General features: G+C 41.7%; 2 protein-coding genes across 5 annotated transcripts; both read left to right on the top strand.

The window, feature by feature from the left end:
* Positions 1–3,732: 3,732 nt before the first annotated feature.
* Positions 3,733–5,907, top strand: fabp7b (fatty acid binding protein 7, brain, b). Its single transcript, XM_061929489.1, has 4 exons — positions 3,733–3,898; positions 3,970–4,142; positions 4,210–4,311; positions 5,665–5,907. Exons 1-4 carry the CDS (start codon positions 3,826–3,828, stop codon positions 5,713–5,715), a joined length of 399 nt encoding a protein of 132 aa, XP_061785473.1. The 5' UTR covers positions 3,733–3,825; the 3' UTR covers positions 5,716–5,907.
* A 1,441-nt stretch (positions 5,908–7,348) lies between these two features.
* smpdl3a (sphingomyelin phosphodiesterase acid like 3A) lies at positions 7,349–16,810 on the top strand. 4 transcript variants are annotated; one of them, XM_061929285.2, is made up of 9 exons: positions 7,353–7,550; positions 8,096–8,182; positions 8,241–8,309; positions 11,557–11,701; positions 11,773–11,869; positions 11,951–12,114; positions 12,186–12,366; positions 12,733–12,857; positions 15,498–16,810. In XM_061929285.2, exons 3-9 carry the CDS (start codon positions 8,266–8,268, stop codon positions 15,843–15,845), a joined length of 1,104 nt encoding a protein of 367 aa, XP_061785269.1. In that variant the 5' UTR covers positions 7,353–7,550; positions 8,096–8,182; positions 8,241–8,265; the 3' UTR covers positions 15,846–16,810. The 4 variants fall into 4 exon arrangements, with proteins under 4 accessions (XP_061785267.1, XP_061785266.1, XP_061785269.1 ...); XM_061929283.2 differs by having other exon boundaries at positions 7,349–7,550; positions 8,096–8,309; positions 12,766–12,857; XM_061929282.1 differs by having other exon boundaries at positions 7,351–7,550; positions 8,096–8,309.
* Positions 16,811–21,481: the final 4,671 nt, after the last annotated feature.

Below are 21,481 nucleotides of genomic sequence, written 5' to 3'. Positions count from 1 at the left end.
AGTGACGTCACACCGAGTCAAACGGTCGTATCAATGTAAAAGACACACATTTGGTAATGTACACGATAACAGTAAAAATTTAGGACATGATACAAAAAAACAACAACTTGGATCATATTGTAGTACGTGACAAAAAAGGTCAAATGGATATTAAAGGCATGAAACATATTCTGTTTATTGTCTTTGAATAGTGTTTTTGTTCATTGTCGAGCGGCAAAATATATATGTTTTGAAGTTACGTTTTATTTTGAAAGATCACAGCACGTCCTTAATGCTGAGGTATGAACGCCTGACAAGCTCACGTATTTTCCAACAAAAAGATAAAAAGTCAGTGGACACGCAATAAAGGAAGAAAAACATTACACTTCCCAATCACGCATATACCTCTTGTAGCCACTAGGTGGCATACTTGAGTTGTGTTTTCCGCTAGCTTGGCGATATTTATTTTTGTCCTGTCCAGCTACTCAGGCAAATCATATTGTTGATGTAGAGGCCAGTGGTGTGCCGTCAGGGCCAGCAAGGCCTTCTCTGCTGGCCTATTTTAACCAGAAATCATGATCGTAATTAAAGTCATTTTTAACGCGTAACGTGGGTTGGCTCATAGAATTGCACCCTGCACTGAAAGATGGTGATGTGCGTACATGGAAGAGAATGCAGTGCGTCAGGTTGGATGCAACATGGAGTTATGCTGAATGAAATGTGGCAGTCATTTTAGTGTTGGCCTTGGCTTGCCATCAAAGTAGGCCTATGACATATATAATATATTACATATTATTATATATAATTATTTCGATGGTGGTCCGTGCGGTCAAACCAGACATTTTAGCAGGGTAATGCCAACAATCTGTTCCGACTCCCGACAAAAATATTGCTGCGTAACTTTACAAATGCATTTGGCTTATCGACATTAGTAAATGTGGCATAATTACTTAGTAAACCATCTTGCAAGAAGCTTAAACAAGAGAAACCTACAGAGTATGACTCGTTGATTGCCATTTGAAGCTCCTTGGAGTAGGATTCGGATTCGGCTGCATATCTGGCAACCTCAATCATGAAGAGTGGGAGGGGACTACAGAATTTTTTTACTGTGGTTGCAGTACCATTTCTGGCCACATTACTACATATGGCACCTTTAACTAAAAATACAACAGTCATTTTTTCACTCACCCTCATAAGACGGATGAATGTTGGTATCAATGACAAACTTGTGTAACACGTATACTAAAATTGGAATGATACAACATTTTAATTGATTTGTAGAAGTTGTAGTCGGAGCTGTTTGTAATATTTTGACCGACTGATACATTACTATACTACATATACACACAGGATGTGTATACACGCACTCTGGGAGTCAAATGTATGGTACATACAAATTCACATATACTCACATACATACATACATACATAGGTACCTACGCTCCCACATACATACACAAATACAGTACATATTTACATACTCAAAGTTCGTACATCCACACGCACATTCATTATACAAACATACACATACACATACTGTACATATACATTCACTGTACAAACATACATATACATTCACTGTACAAACATACATATACACATACTGTACATATACACTCACTGTACAAACACATATACACATTCTGTACATATGCATACATACACTCATGCACATATTCACGTTTCATCAAACATATATTAACGTTGTTGCCCTAGGGTAAACTGGGTATAACACATGGCACACTGACAAAGCTTAACCTATTGTTACTATAACAATCTACAAGGCTAATGTAGGTTGCTTCTCTCTCTTCCCCTCCATTTTTCTGCATTCTTTCGTATCTCAAGTTATCATTACGTATATGTATTGTTGCATTTGAACAACTGTATTGTTGATAATAAAGGTAAAGTATTGGTATTGTTCATTATCAATAGCGCTATTTCTATTGGTATTTGTATTGCTCCATTTGTAGTGTAATAATGCTCATTGTCATTTCTGTATTATTTTTTATTTTCGCTAACTGCTTATTTGCTATCACTTTTACCATCATATGTGTACATGTCGTATTTGCTGATGTTGCTCTATTGTTGTTGTTGTGTTTGCTGTTGTTGTTTTTGTCTCTCTGTCTAATCCCCCTCTTGTCCCCACAATTTCCCCCTCTGTCTTCTTTTTTTTTCTCTTTCTATCCCCTCCTGCTCCGGCCCGGCTGCACTAAATGATAATATAAATACATTTAATAAAGTCAAATACAAATAAGGCAACAAGAGAAGTATCCTCCACTTCTCTTTTGTAAAGTAAATCTGAACAGCCGATATGGGCATCTACATCAACTATATGATTTGCCTGAGAAGCTGGACAGGACAAAAAAAAAAAAAAAAAAAAGGATGTGTATACAGTAATCCCTCGTTTATCGCTGTTAATTGATAATTGGCCTGAGCGTGCAAAATACATTTCGGCAAAGTATAGGAATTGTTTAAAAATCGAGTAAATTCATAGCTAGAAGCATAACAAACCTGTTTATGTTCTTCTAAAAATGGATTTTGACATTAGGATAGACCTTTAGACATGAAGTAACACCCACATAGTTGCCTTCCCCACTCATTTAATCCAATATAGTAATGCTGTCTGAGACTGAGCTAATCAGTGGCCATGATACCGAACAGCGTGCTCTGATTGGTTTGGTCTCATTTATTGGCCAATACTACTGTAGTATTGATATGTTTGGTTGATTATGGCAATTTTAAGCTTAATAATGTTTAATTTAAACCAAAAATACACAGAATAAGCTTAAAAAAAAATGCAATATTGTGAAGTCGCAAACTTCAAAGCGCAATGTGGCGAAGGATGATTTTAATGTTTTTTTTAAATAGTGCCTAATAGTTAAAAAATGATTCTAAGTGCTTGAAAGTAAATTTTTTGAAGTAAATGTAAATAAAAAAATCGACCACTGGCCACAAGGTAGCGCCAGAGAACCGCTGTAAAATATGAACCCCAGCCCACTGCTTGGCCTTAAAGTTTGTTTATTGTCTTTGATCCAAACAAGTTGCATACTCACCATTCATTCATCCACTTGGCCCTTTCGGGGTGGTGGGGGGACTGGAGTCTATCCCAGCTGCATACGTTAAAATGTATATTTCTTTACATTTTGATTTAAATAAAAAATAAAAATGATACATATTTACAACTGAGAATTAGTGGTTTTGAGCATGATTAAAATAGTTTAAATACACCAGTGTGACATCATATGTATTTGTTGTTGAGATATTGTGGTGTTAAAGTGGTAATACAGACAGTGTTTATTGTGTGACATGAAACGTGCACACGTATCCTCTTGTGCACACGGTCATTAGTGTGCTGAGCATGAAGAAATGACAGTTTTGGGGGTCGCTGGGGGGTCTGTTAATGCAGTTAAGGACAAAGGGCTGTGACACGACGTGATCATGCATGAGTGTGTGACACATTCCACACACGGGAACGCCCGGAAGTCTGAAAGTTCCCAAAAAACACAAAATGAAGAAGATGAGCCTTTTGCCGATCTCCAGTACAGCAGGTGAACTTTTCAAATGGAAATACATTCACATTCTTCTTGTTATTCCAGCAGCATGAATGCTAGTAATTACATCATTAATCACGCCAGTGGGATCATTTAGCTTCTTTTCTTTCCAGAGGGTCAGCAGCAGCGTGACCCACTTTCTTGGGCCAATCGCAGCCCTCCAAAAAAGTCTCCTGAGCCAATGGAGAGCTTGGTGCCGCCCACCTGTGTGCATACTAATAAGACGCTGCATAAGAAGCCCAAAGGGGAGGCATCGTCTGCTCAGTGTGGAGAGTCCCAGCAGAGAAGATTCATCATGGTCGATGCATTCTGTGCCACATGGAAGCTGGTGGACAGCGACAACTTTGACGAGTACATGAAAGCTCTGGGTGAGTACGCTCCTCTGTCTACGCTGCGCCTGCACCCGATGAGGCCTAACGATGCTCCTCTCCCCGTTCAGGCGTGGGCTTCGCCACCCGGCAAGTGGGCAATGTGACCAAGCCCACGGTCATCATCAGCCAGGAGGGCGACAAAGTGATGGTCCGCACTCAGAGTACCTTCAAAAACACCGAGATCTCCTTCAAGCTGGGCGAGGAGTTCGATGAGACTACCGCCGATGACAGGAACTGCAAAGTAAGAGAGCCTCCTATGAACTTTGACCTCAGACAACTTTGGCGCTTAATGTTCCCGCATCGCTCAGTCCACAGTCAGCATGGACGGAGACAAGCTGGTCCACGTCCAGAAGTGGGACGGCAAGGAGACCAAATTCGTGAGGGAAATCAAGGACGGCAAAATGGTCATGGTGAGCGGAGACAAAGTCTTCTGAGATTGTAACATGCTTATTATGTGCAAGGGAACACCATCTTATGGAACAGCAGGTTTACCACCTGAGCATCTCCTGTCCCATCATCATGCTTCTAATTACCTGATTGGGGCACTTCTGTCCACATTTGGTACACAGACGGAAGATTTTGGAAGTTCTGGTGGAAAGCTCAGAATTTGCCTTATTTTTGATCAAATTTCCTTTATTTTCAAAAGCAAATATTGACTGGTGGAGGAGAAGTTTCCAGAGCATAACAGTCAGCGTTCATATTTTAAAATGAGGGAAATTTTGTAGGAAATTAAAACATATAATGTCCACCAGAAATTCCAGAATTTCCCAAATTTTCTGGTAAATTCCCCTTATTTTTACATGCAAATGCTGACAGCCAGATCAACATAATTTCCAATGCACATGTCAACATTTGCATTTACGATTTTTTTTCCCCAGAAAATAAGGGAAATGTTGTCCTTTCCACCCAAATTTCCAATAGAAAACTTAAAAGTTCACTTATTTCCTGGAAAATAGCCCTTATTTTTAAATGCAAATGCTGACTGTCAGAATAGCACATTTTCTGCTCATTACCTGTCAACATTTGTATTTGAGGGTAAGGGACATTTTCAGAAATGGTGGGAAAATAAGGAATATTCTGCTTACTTCACCAGAATTTCCACAAAATTTCCCTTATGTTTGTGAAAATATCTTTAATGTTGTACTAGCACAAATTCTGGTCCATACTTGTTAACATTTGCAGGTGAAAATAAAAAATATTATTTGGGAAAATAAGGGAAATTGTGGACTTTCTGCCAGAAACTCCAGAATGTTTCAGAAAATGTATCTTTTTTTCAAAAGCAAATGTTGACATATATAGACCAGAAAATGTGCTACTTTCCCAGCAGGCACACTACATTGAGACAACATTGATCGTACATACATGTCCTTTAGAACAACGTCACAACCCGACAAAGAATAAACGTCTTCAAAGAGCATGATGCTTCAACATTGTATTTGTGTTGTAGAATATTGTTTGGGAAATGAACCCAACTCAATGGTCAAATCAACATTAGAACCCGACATTGATTAAACGTAGTAAAAAAGCATGTTGTTTCAATGTTAAGTTTGAGTTGCTCTACGTCAGGACCTAATTCAACAACTTCTCAACGTTGTTTCACTGTTTTGTGCCTGCTGGGCTGGCAGTCAGGACTTTGAGCAACTACTGCAAAGCAGCAGAAGTATTCTTTTTTGACGAAAGTTAATATGCAGAATAAATGGAACTATTAAAATGGGGGTGGGGTGGCAAATAAGTGAAACCCTGACCTCTGACCTCTCTTACAGAACTTAAGCTTCCAGGACATCCACGCCGTGCGCACCTACGAGAAAGCATAGGCCACGCCCCCATCCAGCCATGGAGAGGAAGTGTTGACTTCTTTGTTTTTTTTTATCTCTACTGCTTGTCTTCACACTTCTTCATCTTTTTCCTCTCGCAGGCAACACTTTTTTTTTTAAGAATTTCTTTTTTATATGAAAACATTTTGAATGACTCGTCATGGCAACATTAAATAAAACACAGAGGGAGAATGATGGACTCTTTTTTAAATGTGTTTGTTTGTTGGTCTTTTACTACATTAGCGATAATTTGAAGATTCAATTGATGACAAAAAGCTGATTTCCTATTATCAATTAGTGTGGTATTATTCATATGCCAAGGGTATGGCAATACATCATATATTTTTGTAAGTTCCCAGGAAGGAACCAATGTTCTAACAGACTATTTCTAACATTAGGGCAATTTTTATTGTTTACCTATATAGTAAGCAAAATTATTATACTGTTATATGATAATTATATATTATATACAGTACAGGTCAAAAGTTTGGACACACCTTCTCCTCATTCAATGCGTTTTCTTTATTTTCATGACTATTTACATTGTAGATTGTCACTGAAGGCATCAAAACTATGAATGAACACATGTGGAGTTATGTACTCAACAAAAAAAGGTGAAATAACTGAAAACATGTTTTATATTATAGGCGGATCGGTGCGGCGTCTTCAGTAATGCGGACGCTGTATCGATCCGTTGTGGTGAAGAAGGAGCTGAGCCAGAAGGCAAAGCTCTCAATTTACCGGTCGATCTACGTTCCCATCCTCACCTATGGTCATGAGCTTTGGGTTATGACCGAAAGGACAAGATCACGGGTACAAGCGGCTGAAATGAGTTTCCTCCGCCGGGTGGTGGGGCTTTCCCTTAGAGATAGGGTGAGAAGCTCTGCCATCCGGGGGGAGCTCAAAGTAAAGCCGCTGCTCCTCCACATCGAGAGGAGCCAGATGAGGTGGTTCGGGCATCTGGTCAGGATGCCACCCGAACGCCTCCCTAGGGAGGTGTTTAGGGCACGTCCAACCGGTAGGAGGCCACGGGGAAGACCCAGGACACGTTGGGAAGACTATGTCTCCCAGCTGGCCTGGGAACGCCTCGGGATCCCCCGGGGAGAGCTGGACGAAGTGGCTGGGGAGAGGAAAGTCTGGGCTTCCCTGCTTAGGCTGCTGCCCCCGCGACCCGACCTCGGATAAGCGGAAGAAGATGGATGGAAGATGGATGGATGTTTTATATTCTAGTATCTTTAAAACAGCCACCCTTTGCTCTGATTACTGCTTTGCACACTTTTAGCATTCTCTCGATGAGCTTCAAACACACCTGTGAAGTGAAAACCCTTTCAGGTGATTACCTCTTGAAGCTCATCGAGAGAATGCCAAGAGTGTGCAAAAAAGTAATCAGAGCAAAGGGTGGCTATTTTGAAGAAACTAGAATATAAAACATGTTTTCAGTTATTTCACCTGTTTTTACATAATATACATATATAATACAAATATATATAAATATATTTAAAAAATATATAGTGTATATATAATGTAATACAATATAAAGTGAAGTAAGAATGCAGTAAACAAAGCAAGTTGACCAACCTCCTGACGGTCAACTGAAGCCCCGCCTCCACTCTTGAGACAATCCGTCACGTGACGTATTTGATCCATACAACTTCCGGTTTCTCTCCCAACACACTCGACATGTTTTATGTCATTTGACGTTGAAGTGAAAATGTCGCCTTTAGTCTTTTCTATTGGCAAAAAGGCGCCACTTGCCTGTTTTGTTATTTTACTGTTTAGCGCCACCCGGCTCGAGGCAGCCCCCCCTGGGAGAAGAGGCGACGTGGGGGCAACAGGTGAGACTTCTCACCTGTTGAGCTTTTCCTGAAAATGAAGCTTCTACACTTGGGAAAACAATGGCAGATATGCACATGTTTGGAGCGGTCACTCCACAAACCGACGTTTTCAGGCAAATTAAAGCAGTTTTCGTTCAGATAAACTGCGCCGAATTGCTCCCCATACATGTAGCGAACAGAGGATAACATGGTATGGTACTGAAATTATTATAATTTCAGAGGGAATCGTGTACATGTTTTGGATTGATCGATTTCGGCTTGCAGTTCGTCGGGTCCTAGCCCTGCCAGCTTCTCGTTTGTTGTACTATTTTTGTCACTATAATTACAGGAAGTACTTTTTTACGGTAACTTATTCTACCTTAAATATATTATATTGTTCAAACTGCACAATAGGGGGTAAATAATAAAATGTGAGGAGTGGGGGAAATAAAGTCAAGAGTAGAGGAAAACGTAAACAATGCAGCTGTCACGGTACACTCTCCCTATTTCGTGTCATAAATGTTAATTTCTTTGAATGTTTACTGTTTTTGTCACCTCCCTTTTAGGACGGTTCTGGCACATCACTGACCTGCACCTGGACCCCAGCTACCACCTGGCGCCAGACCCCACCAAGGTGTGCTTCTCCTCCAAAGGTGAGCCCGCCTCTGATGCTGGCCCGTTTGGAGCCTTCCCGTGTGACTCACCTTACAGGCTCATCCAGTCCGTCTTCCTGCACATGGATCACCTCGTACAGCCTGAAGACTTCTTCATTTGGACTGGGTAGAGCAAGTACTTCTTCTTCCTCTTTATGACACCACAATGTCTACCACAGGACTGCAATGTATTGGTGGGTTGCCAAAACCCATAGGAGTTTGTTGACAATCATTTCATTTGCAGAGTTGGCTATTAGCCTTTAATTTATTTATGAATGCTGTTGGAAGTGAGAAAAAAACCATGGAGGAAAACAAATGTATTTGGAATTACAAATCTAAGTTGTTCTTTTTTCTTCTTAAAGTCATCAATATTCAGAGTGGTACAAATGTTCATGTTAGTCTCTAAAAGACAAGAAAAAGACCCCCAATTTGTTGCTAGTCACTTTATTTTTAATTTTTAAGAAAAGGTCGTTTTAGTGAATTACAAAATAAAAAAATCACCAAGTTTGCACATTTGTTGAAAAGGAAAACTAATAAGTACATTTACACACCCTATCTTATACACTAATATCTTATACACTAATATCTAATATATATATAGATATATATAGAGAGAGATATCTATCTAGATAGATAGATAGATAGATATATACTGTATATATACATACATACATACTAGAGATGCGCGGTTTGCGGACACAACCGCGGAGTCCGCGGATTATCCGCGGATCGGGCGGTTGAAATAAAAAAAAATTAGATTTTATCCGCGGGTCGGGTCGGGCGGTTGAAATAAAAAAAAATTAGATTTTAAATAGATTCAGGCGGGTGGCAGTTAAACCAATTCGGAAATATATATACATAGTTAAATGTTGTTACCCACATACGAAAAACGAGCAGGCACCTGCAGCATATGCCACAACAGAAGAAGAAAAAAAAAAGAGATGGACACTTTTACGGAGCGGAGAAGGGACGCCTCGCCGGGGTCCGGGACCGAGGCCCCTGCCCCCGAGAGGGCCCCACCGGGAGCCGTAGCTGAGGCGATCCGCGAGAAGGGCCCGACGCACGTCCAGGGTCACCACCGCGCCCACCGACACCCCGCCTCGTCCGCCTTCGCCGCGGCCGGCGTCACGCGCAGCAGGTAAGCAGCTTACCTGCCCGCCACCCCCGTGGCCGGGGGCTCGTAACAGGGGTCACTCCGCCCGCGCAGCTTACCTGCCCGCCACCCCTGTTGCCGGGGGCGCGTAACAGGGGTCACTCCGCGCGCAGTGCGCTCACGAAAGGGGTGGGGCTCACCCTGGTTGATATAGACAGCAGGACGGTGGCCATGGAAGTCGGAACCCGCTAAGGAGTGTGTAACAACCCACCTGCCAAATCAACTAGCCCTGAAAATGGATGGCGCTGGAGCGTCGGGCCCATACCCGGCCGTCGCCGGCAGCGAGACGTGCTTGGAGGTGCGCTCAGCGCGGCTCCCATACGATTGCGCACTGGTGTGCGTCTGGGCCGTGACAGCGTGGCACGCGAATGTCTGTGCTGCATTGGATCAGTCTCCTTTCTTTAACAGGCAAAAGCTTTATAACCTCACTAATGCCTTGCATCGTCTATATTAGATATATAACAACGGGCGGGTGCGGTTCTGATTAAATGTTAGATCGGGTGGATGGCGGATGGTTGACGACTTTCTGATGCGGATGAAATAATTGCCTATCCGCGCATCTCTAATACATACACACACACACACAGGTATATATACACACACATATATATATATATATATATATATATATATATATATATATATATATATATATATTAGAAAGGTCCGACGATAATATCAACCTGCCGATATTATCGGCCGATAAATGCTTTAAAATGTATTATCGGAAATTATCGGTATCGTTTAATTTTTTTAAATTTTTTATTAAATCAACATAAAAAACACAAGATACACTTACAATTAGTGCACCAACCCAAAAAACCTCCCTTCCCCATTTACACTAATTCACACAAATGGGTTGTTTCTTTCTGTTATTAATATTCTGGTTCCTACATTATATATCAATATAGATCAATACAGTCTGCAAGGGATACAGTCCGTAAGCACACATGATTGTGCGTGCTGCTGGTCCACTAATAGTACTAACCTTTAACAGTTAATTTTACTAATTTTCCTTAATTACTAGTTTCTATGTAACAGTTTTTATATTGTTTTAATATCTTTTTTAGTCAAGAAAATGTTTTTAATTTATTTCTTATTTTAAATTTTTTATTTTTTTTTATTTTTTTTTAAAAGGACCTTCTCTTCACCATACCTGGTTGTCCAAATCAGGCATAATAATGTGTTAATTCCACGACTGTATATATCGGTATCAGTTGATATCTGTATCGATAATTAAGAGTTTGACAATATCGGAATATCGGCAAAAAAGCCATTATCGGACATCCCTAATATATATATATATTGTATATATATATATATATATATAACTTTTTGGTATTGATGACAGAGGGATGGGTACCGAATGTTATACTACCAGGTACCTATTCACATAAAACCAAACGGTACCATATGCATCACTAGATCGTGTAATGCAACATCCGGTTGCAGAATTGGCACCGGCTCAAGCACTTGGCTGGCAAACAGGCATATTCGTAGCGTAATGCCTCTATGTAATATTGTACTTTTCCATGCCAACAAAGACAGCTTGCCTGATGGAAAGCATTCAAAAGTAAGGCTCCACCTTTCAGAATGCCCCAGCTGATGGTAATTGGACATGTTAACAATTAGCATTAGCAATTGTACATGGTGATTTTAAACACTTCCAAATTTGGCAATGAAAACTACAACTAAGATGCACATTACAATCAAAACAGCTGGTGGGTAATAAATAGAATACTTACAGTACAGACGCTGTAGTACTCAACAAAAGACAGGATCGTAACATTCAACTTAATGGCAAATACTACTTCCTGACCACAGCAACACACCTATTACAAATTAAAAGGAAGGCGGTGTACACCCTATACAAATTCATAATATTCTAATGATGATAAAATCAAAGCGCTGTGTAATTTTTCAATGTATTTGTCAATTCAGACTCGTCGCTAAATTTTACCCTCTTTGCCCGCGACGATCAAGCTTTTTACACACTACTCGTACAATATGTTGACAAGTACATATGGAAAATTACATTCGATTGCTAAATTATACATGTCGATCTAATGTAAAATAGCGATTTCTACAAATGTTTTAAGTCAGTAATGACAATAAGCCAATTTTAAAGCAATTAAAATATTCAGTCCTGAGTCTGTACAAGTATTTATTTAGTTGTTCCTTCCTGTGTTTGTTAGCATTAATACAAAGTGTTGTCCTGCAGAGATAGTCCGCCTCACGTTCCTGTAGATGAACTCTCCACAGAGATGGTCATCCAGGTGATGAGCAACATGACGCAAACCATCCGCCAGCACTTCCCAAACATCACTGTCTATCCAGCTGTGGGAAACCACGACTACTGGCCGCAGGTACCAAGCCATCTAATCACAAAGCAGTGAGGTTGTGTTCGGCTGCCTTACTTAAAAAACAAATATGTCAGGATCAGATGCCAACCTCCACAAACGACATCTACAAGGCGGCCGCCCGCTTGTGGAAGCCTTGGCTGCAGACAGACGCGCTGCAAACACTTCGGGAAGGTAAACAATGCTGTAGCACACCACAGTGAAACCTTAGCATGTAGCCTACCTAGCGCGTCTCAAAGTGTTTGCGTCCCTCAGGTGGCTTCTACTCTCAGCTGGTCTATCCTGGCCTGCGAGTGGTCAGCGTGAACAGCATTCTCTACTACGGTCCTAATGAAGCCACCGCCAACATCAGCGACCCAGCGGGACAGTTTGAGTGGTTGGAGGACACCCTGAAGAGAGCTGAACAGCGAATGGAGAAGGTCCAACATTAGCACTTTCTAGAATCTTTAATAGCGCGTGTGACTGCGATGATCATGACTCGTTGCTGCAGGTCTTCATCATCTCTCACGTCCCAATCGGCTTCTTGCCCTTCGCCAGGAACACCACCGCCATCAGAAAAGCTGACAACGAGAGGCTGGTCGACATTTTCAGGGCGCACAGTAGTGTGATCGCTGGACAATTCTATGGCCACACCCACAGAGACAGCATCATGGTGCTTCTGGACCAGAAAGGTACCAAAACACTTCATTAGGTACAGCTGCACACAAAACTGCCTTTACAAAAATGATTATTACATTCGAAGAAAAAAAAGTATATTCTAAAAAGGCAGAGGTTATCCTACAACTAATATTACCTAATAAAGTGGCAAATAAGTGTATGTATTTTTTCAGAGAAATTGAAACGTGCGCAGAATAAGCACTGCTACTATTTTTGTATAAAGATTTCTTACAGTGAGAAGGTACAAATCAAGAAAAGTAAGAGACTTAAGGATGTACCTTGAGGCATGCCCGATTAGATTGCTGCTTCTAAATCTGCATGAAACGGACAAGGGTTTATTTAAAGTTGACATGGTAAGTTTTGTTTTTCTTTTGTTTTAGGTAAGCCGGTGAATTCTGTCTTTGTGTCTCCAGCTGTGACGCCCTTTAAAGACGTCTACAGGCCTTACTCCAACAACCCAGCGGTGCGCTTGTATTTATATGACACGGACGATTTTGGAATTTTGGTAAGAAGCACACTATAGCAAAATCATAACTGTTAACATAACTAGCATATGCATAGTGATTTTTGATTATTTGTATGTGTGTGCGCGCGTGTGTGCATGTCTGTGTATTTAGGACGGGGCGGCATACTAACATTTTATAGATCGCTGTCTGGGGGTATATCTCGGATATATTAAAGTATGTCTACGTCGCAGATATGCTGCCTCCGCTCCAGACAACCGCATTGCTTATGTCATCACAACATCCGGGTCAGCAGTGCTGTTTCAATGATTAGTCTTTTTTCGGTGACCAAAAGTTTGGTGAGGATGAGGAAGTGTGTCTTGTAAGAAATCACAGAGACGGACGTGTGTGCACAGGAGGGAATATATGTTGGAATTGGGATGGTCAGCATAAAATAAAATTAAAAAAAAAAGAGTGACAGAATTTGTGTGACTTCTTTTGGAGGCTACATTACCCTATATTACTTTAATTTGTTTTCACATAAAAAAAACCTTCATTTTAAAAAGGTCTTGTCGTAGCGGGCCGCCACAATCAATAACATTAAGGGGAAACCTTGGAAAGAGGTAAACATGCTGAAGTTGGAGTTCTTATTTCCTGAAATTTGCCATTTGGGCTGGATGCACTTTGTTTTTCAAATGGCCCCGCAGATCCGTAGTTTGACACTATCAATTTAGAGCAGGGGTGGGCAATTAATTTTTACCGGGGGCCGCATGAGCAACCCGAGCACTGCTGGAGGGCCACACCGACAATATTTCAATTAAATTTTGCTCAAATTATTTTTGATATACCGTAAGAGAAATAATAATAATAATAATAATATTTTAATTTAACCTAACTTATCTTTATACAAAAGCAGATGGCTTTTGATGGTTTTATTTTTAACACTTTCTTACACAACACTTCCTGATGTATAATACAATGCAAAAATTTCAATTTCTGTCACTTTATCCTGCATCCTCTTTGTTGTGAACGTATCACGACTGTAAGGTGATTGGCGAAGAAGGAGGAAGCGTTGCTGTTGCGGAAATGAGGAGTGAGGATAAACGTGCGTGTGGAAAGAATGAGATAAGTTGAGCTGTGTTAGTATAGGTTGCTCAATAAAAGTTTAAAAAGAGTGTCAGACTTGATGTGCACTTCTTCTGGATGCTACAATTGGTGTCAGAAGTGGGATGAAATGCCTCCCAGTTCACCTTGCCATCAAACCTGGGAGTCTTCATTGAGGGCGGAATTCCCCCATGCCAAGCAGCGTGCGCTGCACCTGTCGACGCTGCCTCTCTCTCTTTTTCTTTGCGGCGAGCTCCTCACGTCCGGGATTCACACAGACATCTGCAGTCGCTGCCAGCACCTTAAGTCCCAACTCAATGTCCTCCCCCTCCCGTTCAATCTTGACAAAGTCGCCAGGAAACATCGTGGCACGTACCTCCCGATGACGTAGCAGGCTGAGCACACAAGCAGCACAGTATGCTCACCCAAGCAGCGGCAGTATGCGCAAAGTTTTACTTCTGACACCAATTGTAGCGTCCAGAAGAAGTGCACACCAAGTCTGACGCTCTTTTTAAACGTTTATTGAGCAACGTATACTAACACAGCTCAACTTATCTCGTTCCTTCCACACGCACGTCTATCCTCACTCCTCATTTCCGCAACCCAAGAACACAACATCAACTTCAGCAGGTCGTTACACTATATTCTTTAAACACAGCAACATGTGTACCACAAATTAAGCACACAGCTTTACCTTTAATTTCTGTAAAGAAATACTTGGCAGTCCATGTCTTGTTGAAAACACGCCATTCGTCATCAACTTTTCTTTTTTTAGCGTCTCGGGGATAACCGGACATCTTGTCGCTGTGCACCTTCACTCCCAGGTTACACACGGACATACACCCATAAATAACACTTTTCAAAAATAAAAGCAGCACAATTGTATTGTACGCATGACATAGATGTTTTTTTAAATGTATTTTGTAATTTGTGATTGCAGCTTTTCACATTCACTCACAATCGCGCACGAGCATACGTCCACACAGAAGTAATACAAATAACGCTTTTCAAAACAAAAGCAGCACCGTTGTATTGCACACTCGAGATATATACTTTTTTAAATTTATATTGTAATTTATGATTGACCTCACGCGGGCCGGACAGGGACGTACAAAGGGCCGGATGTGGCCCGCGGGCCGCAGAATGCCCAAGTCTGATTTAGACGGTTGTTCATACCTGCTAAATATAGCAACAAAGTCACTAAGTTAGCAGCGGTGATCGCTTCTGCCTTGTCTTCTTATGCTCTGGCAGACCAAGTGTGTTATTCAAATAAATGGTCAGCTGTATCACTATAAAACAAAATATTAATACAATTTACAGTGCAAAGTTATTTCCAGTGAATATTTTCTTAACAGCTGAGAATGTTTCAATGCATACATACACATACATTTTTAAGATGAAAAGAAGACAACTAACCACGCACACACACTTTGCAGGTGAATTACAAGGAGACCAAAAATAAACCAATATATGTGTTTTGGAAATAACCCTAAAAGTTTCCTCTATCTTGAAAGAAGAAAAAATGTGCTGCAAATCAGCAGACAAAAAGTGTGTTTGTGAGAAGAAAAAAGCCTGAAAAGGTTTTGTTTGTGTTGAAGGATATCTGGCAGTATTATCTCAACCTGACTGAAGCCAACCTCAAGCAAAGAGCTGACTGGAAGCTGGAGTACACCATGACGGACACTTTTGGCGTGACGGACCTGCGGCCCGCCAGTCTGCTCCAGCTGGCTTTGAGCTTGTGGTTGCCGCCCACCTCCACCTTCGACACCTACTATTCTCACTTCATAGTCAGCTACAACAACCAGCTGCTGTGCAGGGCTGAGTGTAAGGTCAGCCAGCTGTGCTCCATGCTCTACCTGGACCAAGCCTCCTACTCCATATGTGTGACACAACAACAACAACAAAAACTGCTTGTGAGCAACCCTTCATCTAACAAACCACTTTAAAATCAACATAAATCACATTTTATTTACAAAGCTGCTTCTTCAGCAATCATGACAGGCAAAACACCCCACAAATAATTGTTCATTATTAGTGACATAATATATCAATTAGTTACAGGAGCAGTGTTGGTCATACTTAAAGTCCTATGTCCAGGGACGTATTTCCTGAGTTTATAAACAAAAACAAAAATTACAAAAGATTGGGGGGGTTGTGCATCGACACACTAGAGCATGAACTGTAGAATCATCTATACCAGTTATTCTCAAGCTAGTGGTACACAGGTTACATCTAGTGGTATGTCAAAGAATCAAAATATTTTATGTGCAATTAATTTGATTTGATTCATTATTTAAGTACAGTGTTTTATTTTCCTGTATTCAAACTTGGTGTTACTGTTCAAACTGTGTGCAATGTTACAGTGGCCAAAAATATTAAATATACTTGCTAATAACTACGCTACTGTATTTATAGTCATTCTTGAGTTGAGTTTGTGTTTATTTCGAACATGCATGCATACAACATGATACATCACAATTTCCAGTTTCTCTTTTCTGGTATGCTGGTAGTACTTGGAGAGAAAATTATTTTCTGAGGTGCTATAGGTGAAAGAAGTTTGAGAACCACTTACAGACACTCTTGTCTGGATTTAAAGGCCATTTCAGTAGTAGGCAGACCCTTCTACCTACCCAGAGAGGTCACTGCTGTAATTCTAACAGTTTACATATCACTCCAAGCGAAGTTTAGCTTGGGTCTCTTCCTACAGTATGATGCTATCGACAAGATCCAACATCCAGAAGGAGCCTTTGTTTTGGATGGGGACTTTGGCAAAACCTACAATATGTTGAATTTGTTTATGTAAAAAAAAACAACCCTCATTTTAATGTGTGGCCAATGCGCCACGACCAATTACATGTAGGGGAAATCCTGTACAACATTTGGGAGCTGTGTGGGTGATGACATTACAGAGAGCTGATTTGTAAATAATAAATAATTGAATAAAAAAAAACGATTCTGATTCTGATTGGACATTGGTAAGTGTTTTGATGATGTTACGACTTTTCTTCATTTGTTCAGATTTTGTTCTTTTGAGAGTCATGGGTGCTACCATGCTCGTGCTAAACACTTGAATGTCAGCAGGAACAGGAAATGAAAAGGTTTTCTGCAGAAAGAAAAAAAAAACTGACTGACCTCATTTGACCCCCCCGCCTCCATCCTATTCTTGTTTGAAAGCCGCTCTCCTTTTTCAGCCTCCGCTTGGAACATTCCATCGCTTTTGTGTGCGTCCCCCTCCCTCCCCTCATCCCCGGTTTCTTTTAAAGTCCGCTTATGTGAAATAAAAGCAGACGTTTTGGCGTAACTTGATGTCCACAAGCAGAAGAAAGTGTCAGAAGGGGGAGAAAAAAAAGAGTTTGAATGAATGATGAATGTCTTTCAAACAAATGCTCAGGCGTAACCACGGCGACGATCCACAGACAGGCCAGTGTGGCCTCTGTTGCTGGGGTGTTAGTTGTCACGGTAACAGCTTTGGAGCTCTGAGTTGAACTTGAGCAAACTCTAAAATATTATTTTAGTGTGGTACACAACACAACACTTAACTTAAATTAACCTAACTTAAACATTTGTCATGTTGACACAAAAGTGTTTAACATCAAAACGTGTTGCTGTTGCGGTTAGCAAAATAGCCGTAAATGTTTGCCAACTTCAAAGTGGAAGTCGTTCTTTTAATAAACAAAGTGACATTACCACTTACTGGCCTGGAATGCACACTGCAGCGTTAGCATTGTCAGAAAAGATGCATGTGAATTGGATTGCCACCCGCTCCGTAAAATACGGAATCGACCTGTAATTGGGACTGAAATGTTGCATCCCGTATTGAAACAATACGGGACGCAGTTTCTTCCGTATTTTCCTATTTGTCCCATGCGTCTGTCACACACACACACACACACACACACACACACACACACACACACACACACACACACACACACACACACACACACACACACACACACACACACACACACACACACACACACACACACACACACACACACACACACACACACACACACACACACACGTAAACACCGAATTCAACAATAATGAACAAAATAAAAGACATGACAGTAAAGACTGTCTGCCTGCACGCAGCCCCGCCCCTCTGCGCTGTCTGTCATGATGGTTGCCTAGTTACGCTGCTGACCGCACCATGAGGGTGCACCGCGCGTTTAAAAAAAATTCTACAGCAGATACTCCACCGTGTCCTCAAACTCAGAAGAGAAAACACCTCCAAAAATATGCACTTTCTCCTTTTTTTCTCTTCATCTTTTCATTTGGGTTCACACAAAAAAAGTTTTCATTTGACTATAGTTCTCTTAAAGCAGTGGTTCTTAACCTGGGTTCGGTGAGTCGGCCTCAGGGGTTCGGCGGAGGTCAAAACACACCCGACCCATCGTGTAAATAAACATGTCTCCCTATCGGCATATTACGAATACGGCAACAGCAGAAGTCACACTGATTTGCAGGTGTGTAATTTGTTGTGATTTCATGAAATGTGTTAGTTTTGTTGTTTGAACAAGGTGATGTTCACGCACGGTTCATTTTGTGCACCAGTAAAAAAACATGGTAACACTTTAGTATGGGGAACATATTCACCATTAATTAGTTGCCTATTAACATGCAAATTAGTAACATATTGGCTCTTAACTAGTCATTATTAAATACTTATTAATGCCTTATTCGTCATGGCTTTATTATAACCCTAACCCTCTAACCCTGGCCTTAACATTCTAACCCTAACCATAACCAAATAACTCTAAATTAAGTCTTTGTTACTTAGAATATGTTCCCCATACTAAAGTGTTACCAAAAACATATAACTTTGTCTTGAATTTGAAAAAAAAAAAACATTTTATTTTTCACTAAAGAAGGGTTCGGTGAATGTACATATGAAACTAATGGGGTTCGGTACCTCCAACAAGGTTAAGAACCACAGTCTTAAAGTGTCCCCGGGCAGGCTTTGTTACAGCACTTGATGAGCATATACTGTATTATATGCATAAGTCTATTCAGCCTTTAACATGTACATGTATACACACAAGTGTGTATACATGTTACTACACTACACGTGTATACACAAGTGTCCCCAATCGTTACATTTACAGCACTTTATATACTTACATTTCATTGAAGAATTGTCCTCTTTCAGTAAAGGTGTCCCCAGACAGGCTTTGTTTAATTTACAGCACTTTATATGTATAGAACACAGTAGGCCAGGCCTATATGCTCAAGTTCAGGCTAGTTACGATCAGTGTTGGGTTAGTTACTGAAAACCAGTAACTAGTTACAGTTACTAGTTACTTTATTTCAAAAGTAACTCAGTTACTAACTCAGTTACTTACACCAAAAAGTAATGCGTTACTGTGAAAAGTAACTATTTAGTTACTTCTTTTTTTCTTCTTCTTTTTTTAAAGCTCCCATTAATGCCCTTTTTGCCTTCATTTCAGTACTGTTATTGCACTGGAGAATAATACAATCTGTTGATCAACTTGACATACATTTTTATTTTCCTTTTAACATAATTAATGAAAAACAGTGCAACATAAAAAGGCATTCCTCCTTTCTTTAAACTTGGACCAATGACCATGAATAAAAAACAAGTTAAAGTGCAACATAAGAAGGCACATCATCTTCCTTGAAACATAAAGCCTGACATCTGGAGTGATGCTGCTGTCTTCCACACTTGGAGCCATGGATTGTAGAATACTTGTTTTCAGTGGCAGGATCATTGACACAGATGGTGAAGTTTCAGTGCTCAGTAGAGATGGAACACTTTTGAGGGGTTTAAGCACCTGGAGGACCTCACCTGCCACTCTCACATCATCATCAGACAGGGTGACATTTGTCTTCAGGGTGTTGTGGGTCAATGCAGAGTATATAGCTGCCTGCTGCTCCAACATATCATAAGTGGTAGAGATGCGCGAATAGGCAATTATTTCATCCGCAACCGCATCAGAAAGTCGTCAACCATCCGCAATCCACCCGATCTAACATTTGATCAGAACCGCATCCGCCCGCCATCCGCCCGTTGTTATATATCTAATATAGACGATGCAAGGCATTAGTGAGGTTATAAAGCTTTTGCCTGTTAAAGAAAAGAGACTGATCCAATGCAGCATTCGCGTGCCACGCTGTCACGACCCAGACGCACACCAGTGCGCAATTATATGGGAGCCGCGCTGAGCGCACCTCCAAGCGCGTCTCGCTGCCGGCGACGGCCGGGTATATGGGCCCGACGCTCCAGCGCCATCCATTTTCAGGGCTAGTTGATTCGGCAGGTGGGTTGTTACACACTCCTTAGCGGGTTCCAACTTCCATGGCCACCGTCCTAGCTGCTGTCTATATCAACCAGGGTGAGCCCCACCCCTTTCGTGAGCGCACTGCGCGCGGAGTGACCCCTGTTACGCGCCCCCGGCAACAGGGGTGGCGGGCAGGTAAGCTGCGCGGGCGGAGCGCGCGAAGTGACCCCTGTTACGAGCCCCCGGCCACGGGGGTGGCGGGCAGGTAAGCTGCTTACCTGCTGCGCGTGACGCCGGCCGCGGCGAAGGCGGACGAGGCGGGGTGTCGGTGCGGTGGGCGCGGTGGTGACCCTGGACGTGCGTCGGGCCCTTCTCGCGGATCGCCTCAGCTACGGCTCCCGGTGGGGCCCTCTCGGGGGAAGGAGCCTCGGTCCCGGACCCCGGCGAGGTGTCGGGGGCCTTCTCCGCTCCGTAAAAGTGTCCATCTCTTTTTTTTTTTTCTTCTGTTGTGGCATATGCAGCAGGTGCCTGCTCGTTTTTCGTATGTGGGTAACAACATTTAACTATGTATATATATTTCCGAATTGGTTTAACTGCCACCCGCCTGAATCTATTTAAAATCTAATTTTTTTAAATTTCAATCGCCCGACCCGACCCGCTGATAAAATCTAATTTTTTAAAATTTCATCCGCCCGATTCGCGGATAATCCGCGGACTCCGCGGTTGTGCCCGCAAACCGCGCATCTCTAATAAGTGGAGTTCCACCTCGTTGGGACATCATGTATGAGCAGGCAGCTTTAGCATTTCTTGCTTTGTCTTAAGCACATGAGCAGCTGTTGTGCTTGGGTGGAAGTAAGAAACCTTCCTGATCCTCCCAAAGAGGCGCTCCATCCTATTGACTGAGATTCCCTTCTGTGATGCCAAATTCACTACATGTGCAAAGCACCTATCTGTGGTCCCAGTCCTGCCTCATTCTCTGTAATTATTTGATTTTTGGCATTATCACGTGTGACTGGGATATCTTTATCTTCCATTCCTCCACTGCTTGTGTCAGTACCTGCGCAAGGTGACTCTCGTAGAGGGGGCGTGTCTTCTCATCTCCCAGTCTGCTGTGATGAAGTGAGCGCTTATAGTTCCGCTGGACGTCCACCCGTCTGTCATGAGCGCAACAGCTGATGCTCGGGATAGTTCATCCACAACTTTTTTCTTCTCCTGCTCATAAAGATCTGGCACAATCTTATTGCTGAAGTGGGTGCGCGACGGGATGTCGTAACGTGGTTCAAGCACGTTCAGCATGTGTTTAAAACCCTCGTTTTGCACAACCGAATCTGCACTTA

Source organism: Nerophis lumbriciformis, linkage group LG34 (assembly GCF_033978685.3).
Source record: "Nerophis lumbriciformis linkage group LG34, RoL_Nlum_v2.1, whole genome shotgun sequence".
NCBI lineage: Eukaryota > Metazoa > Chordata > Actinopteri > Syngnathiformes > Syngnathidae > Nerophis > Nerophis lumbriciformis.
Note: the sequence above shows the minus strand (reverse complement) of the source record. Positions and strands in the feature narration are given on the sequence as shown.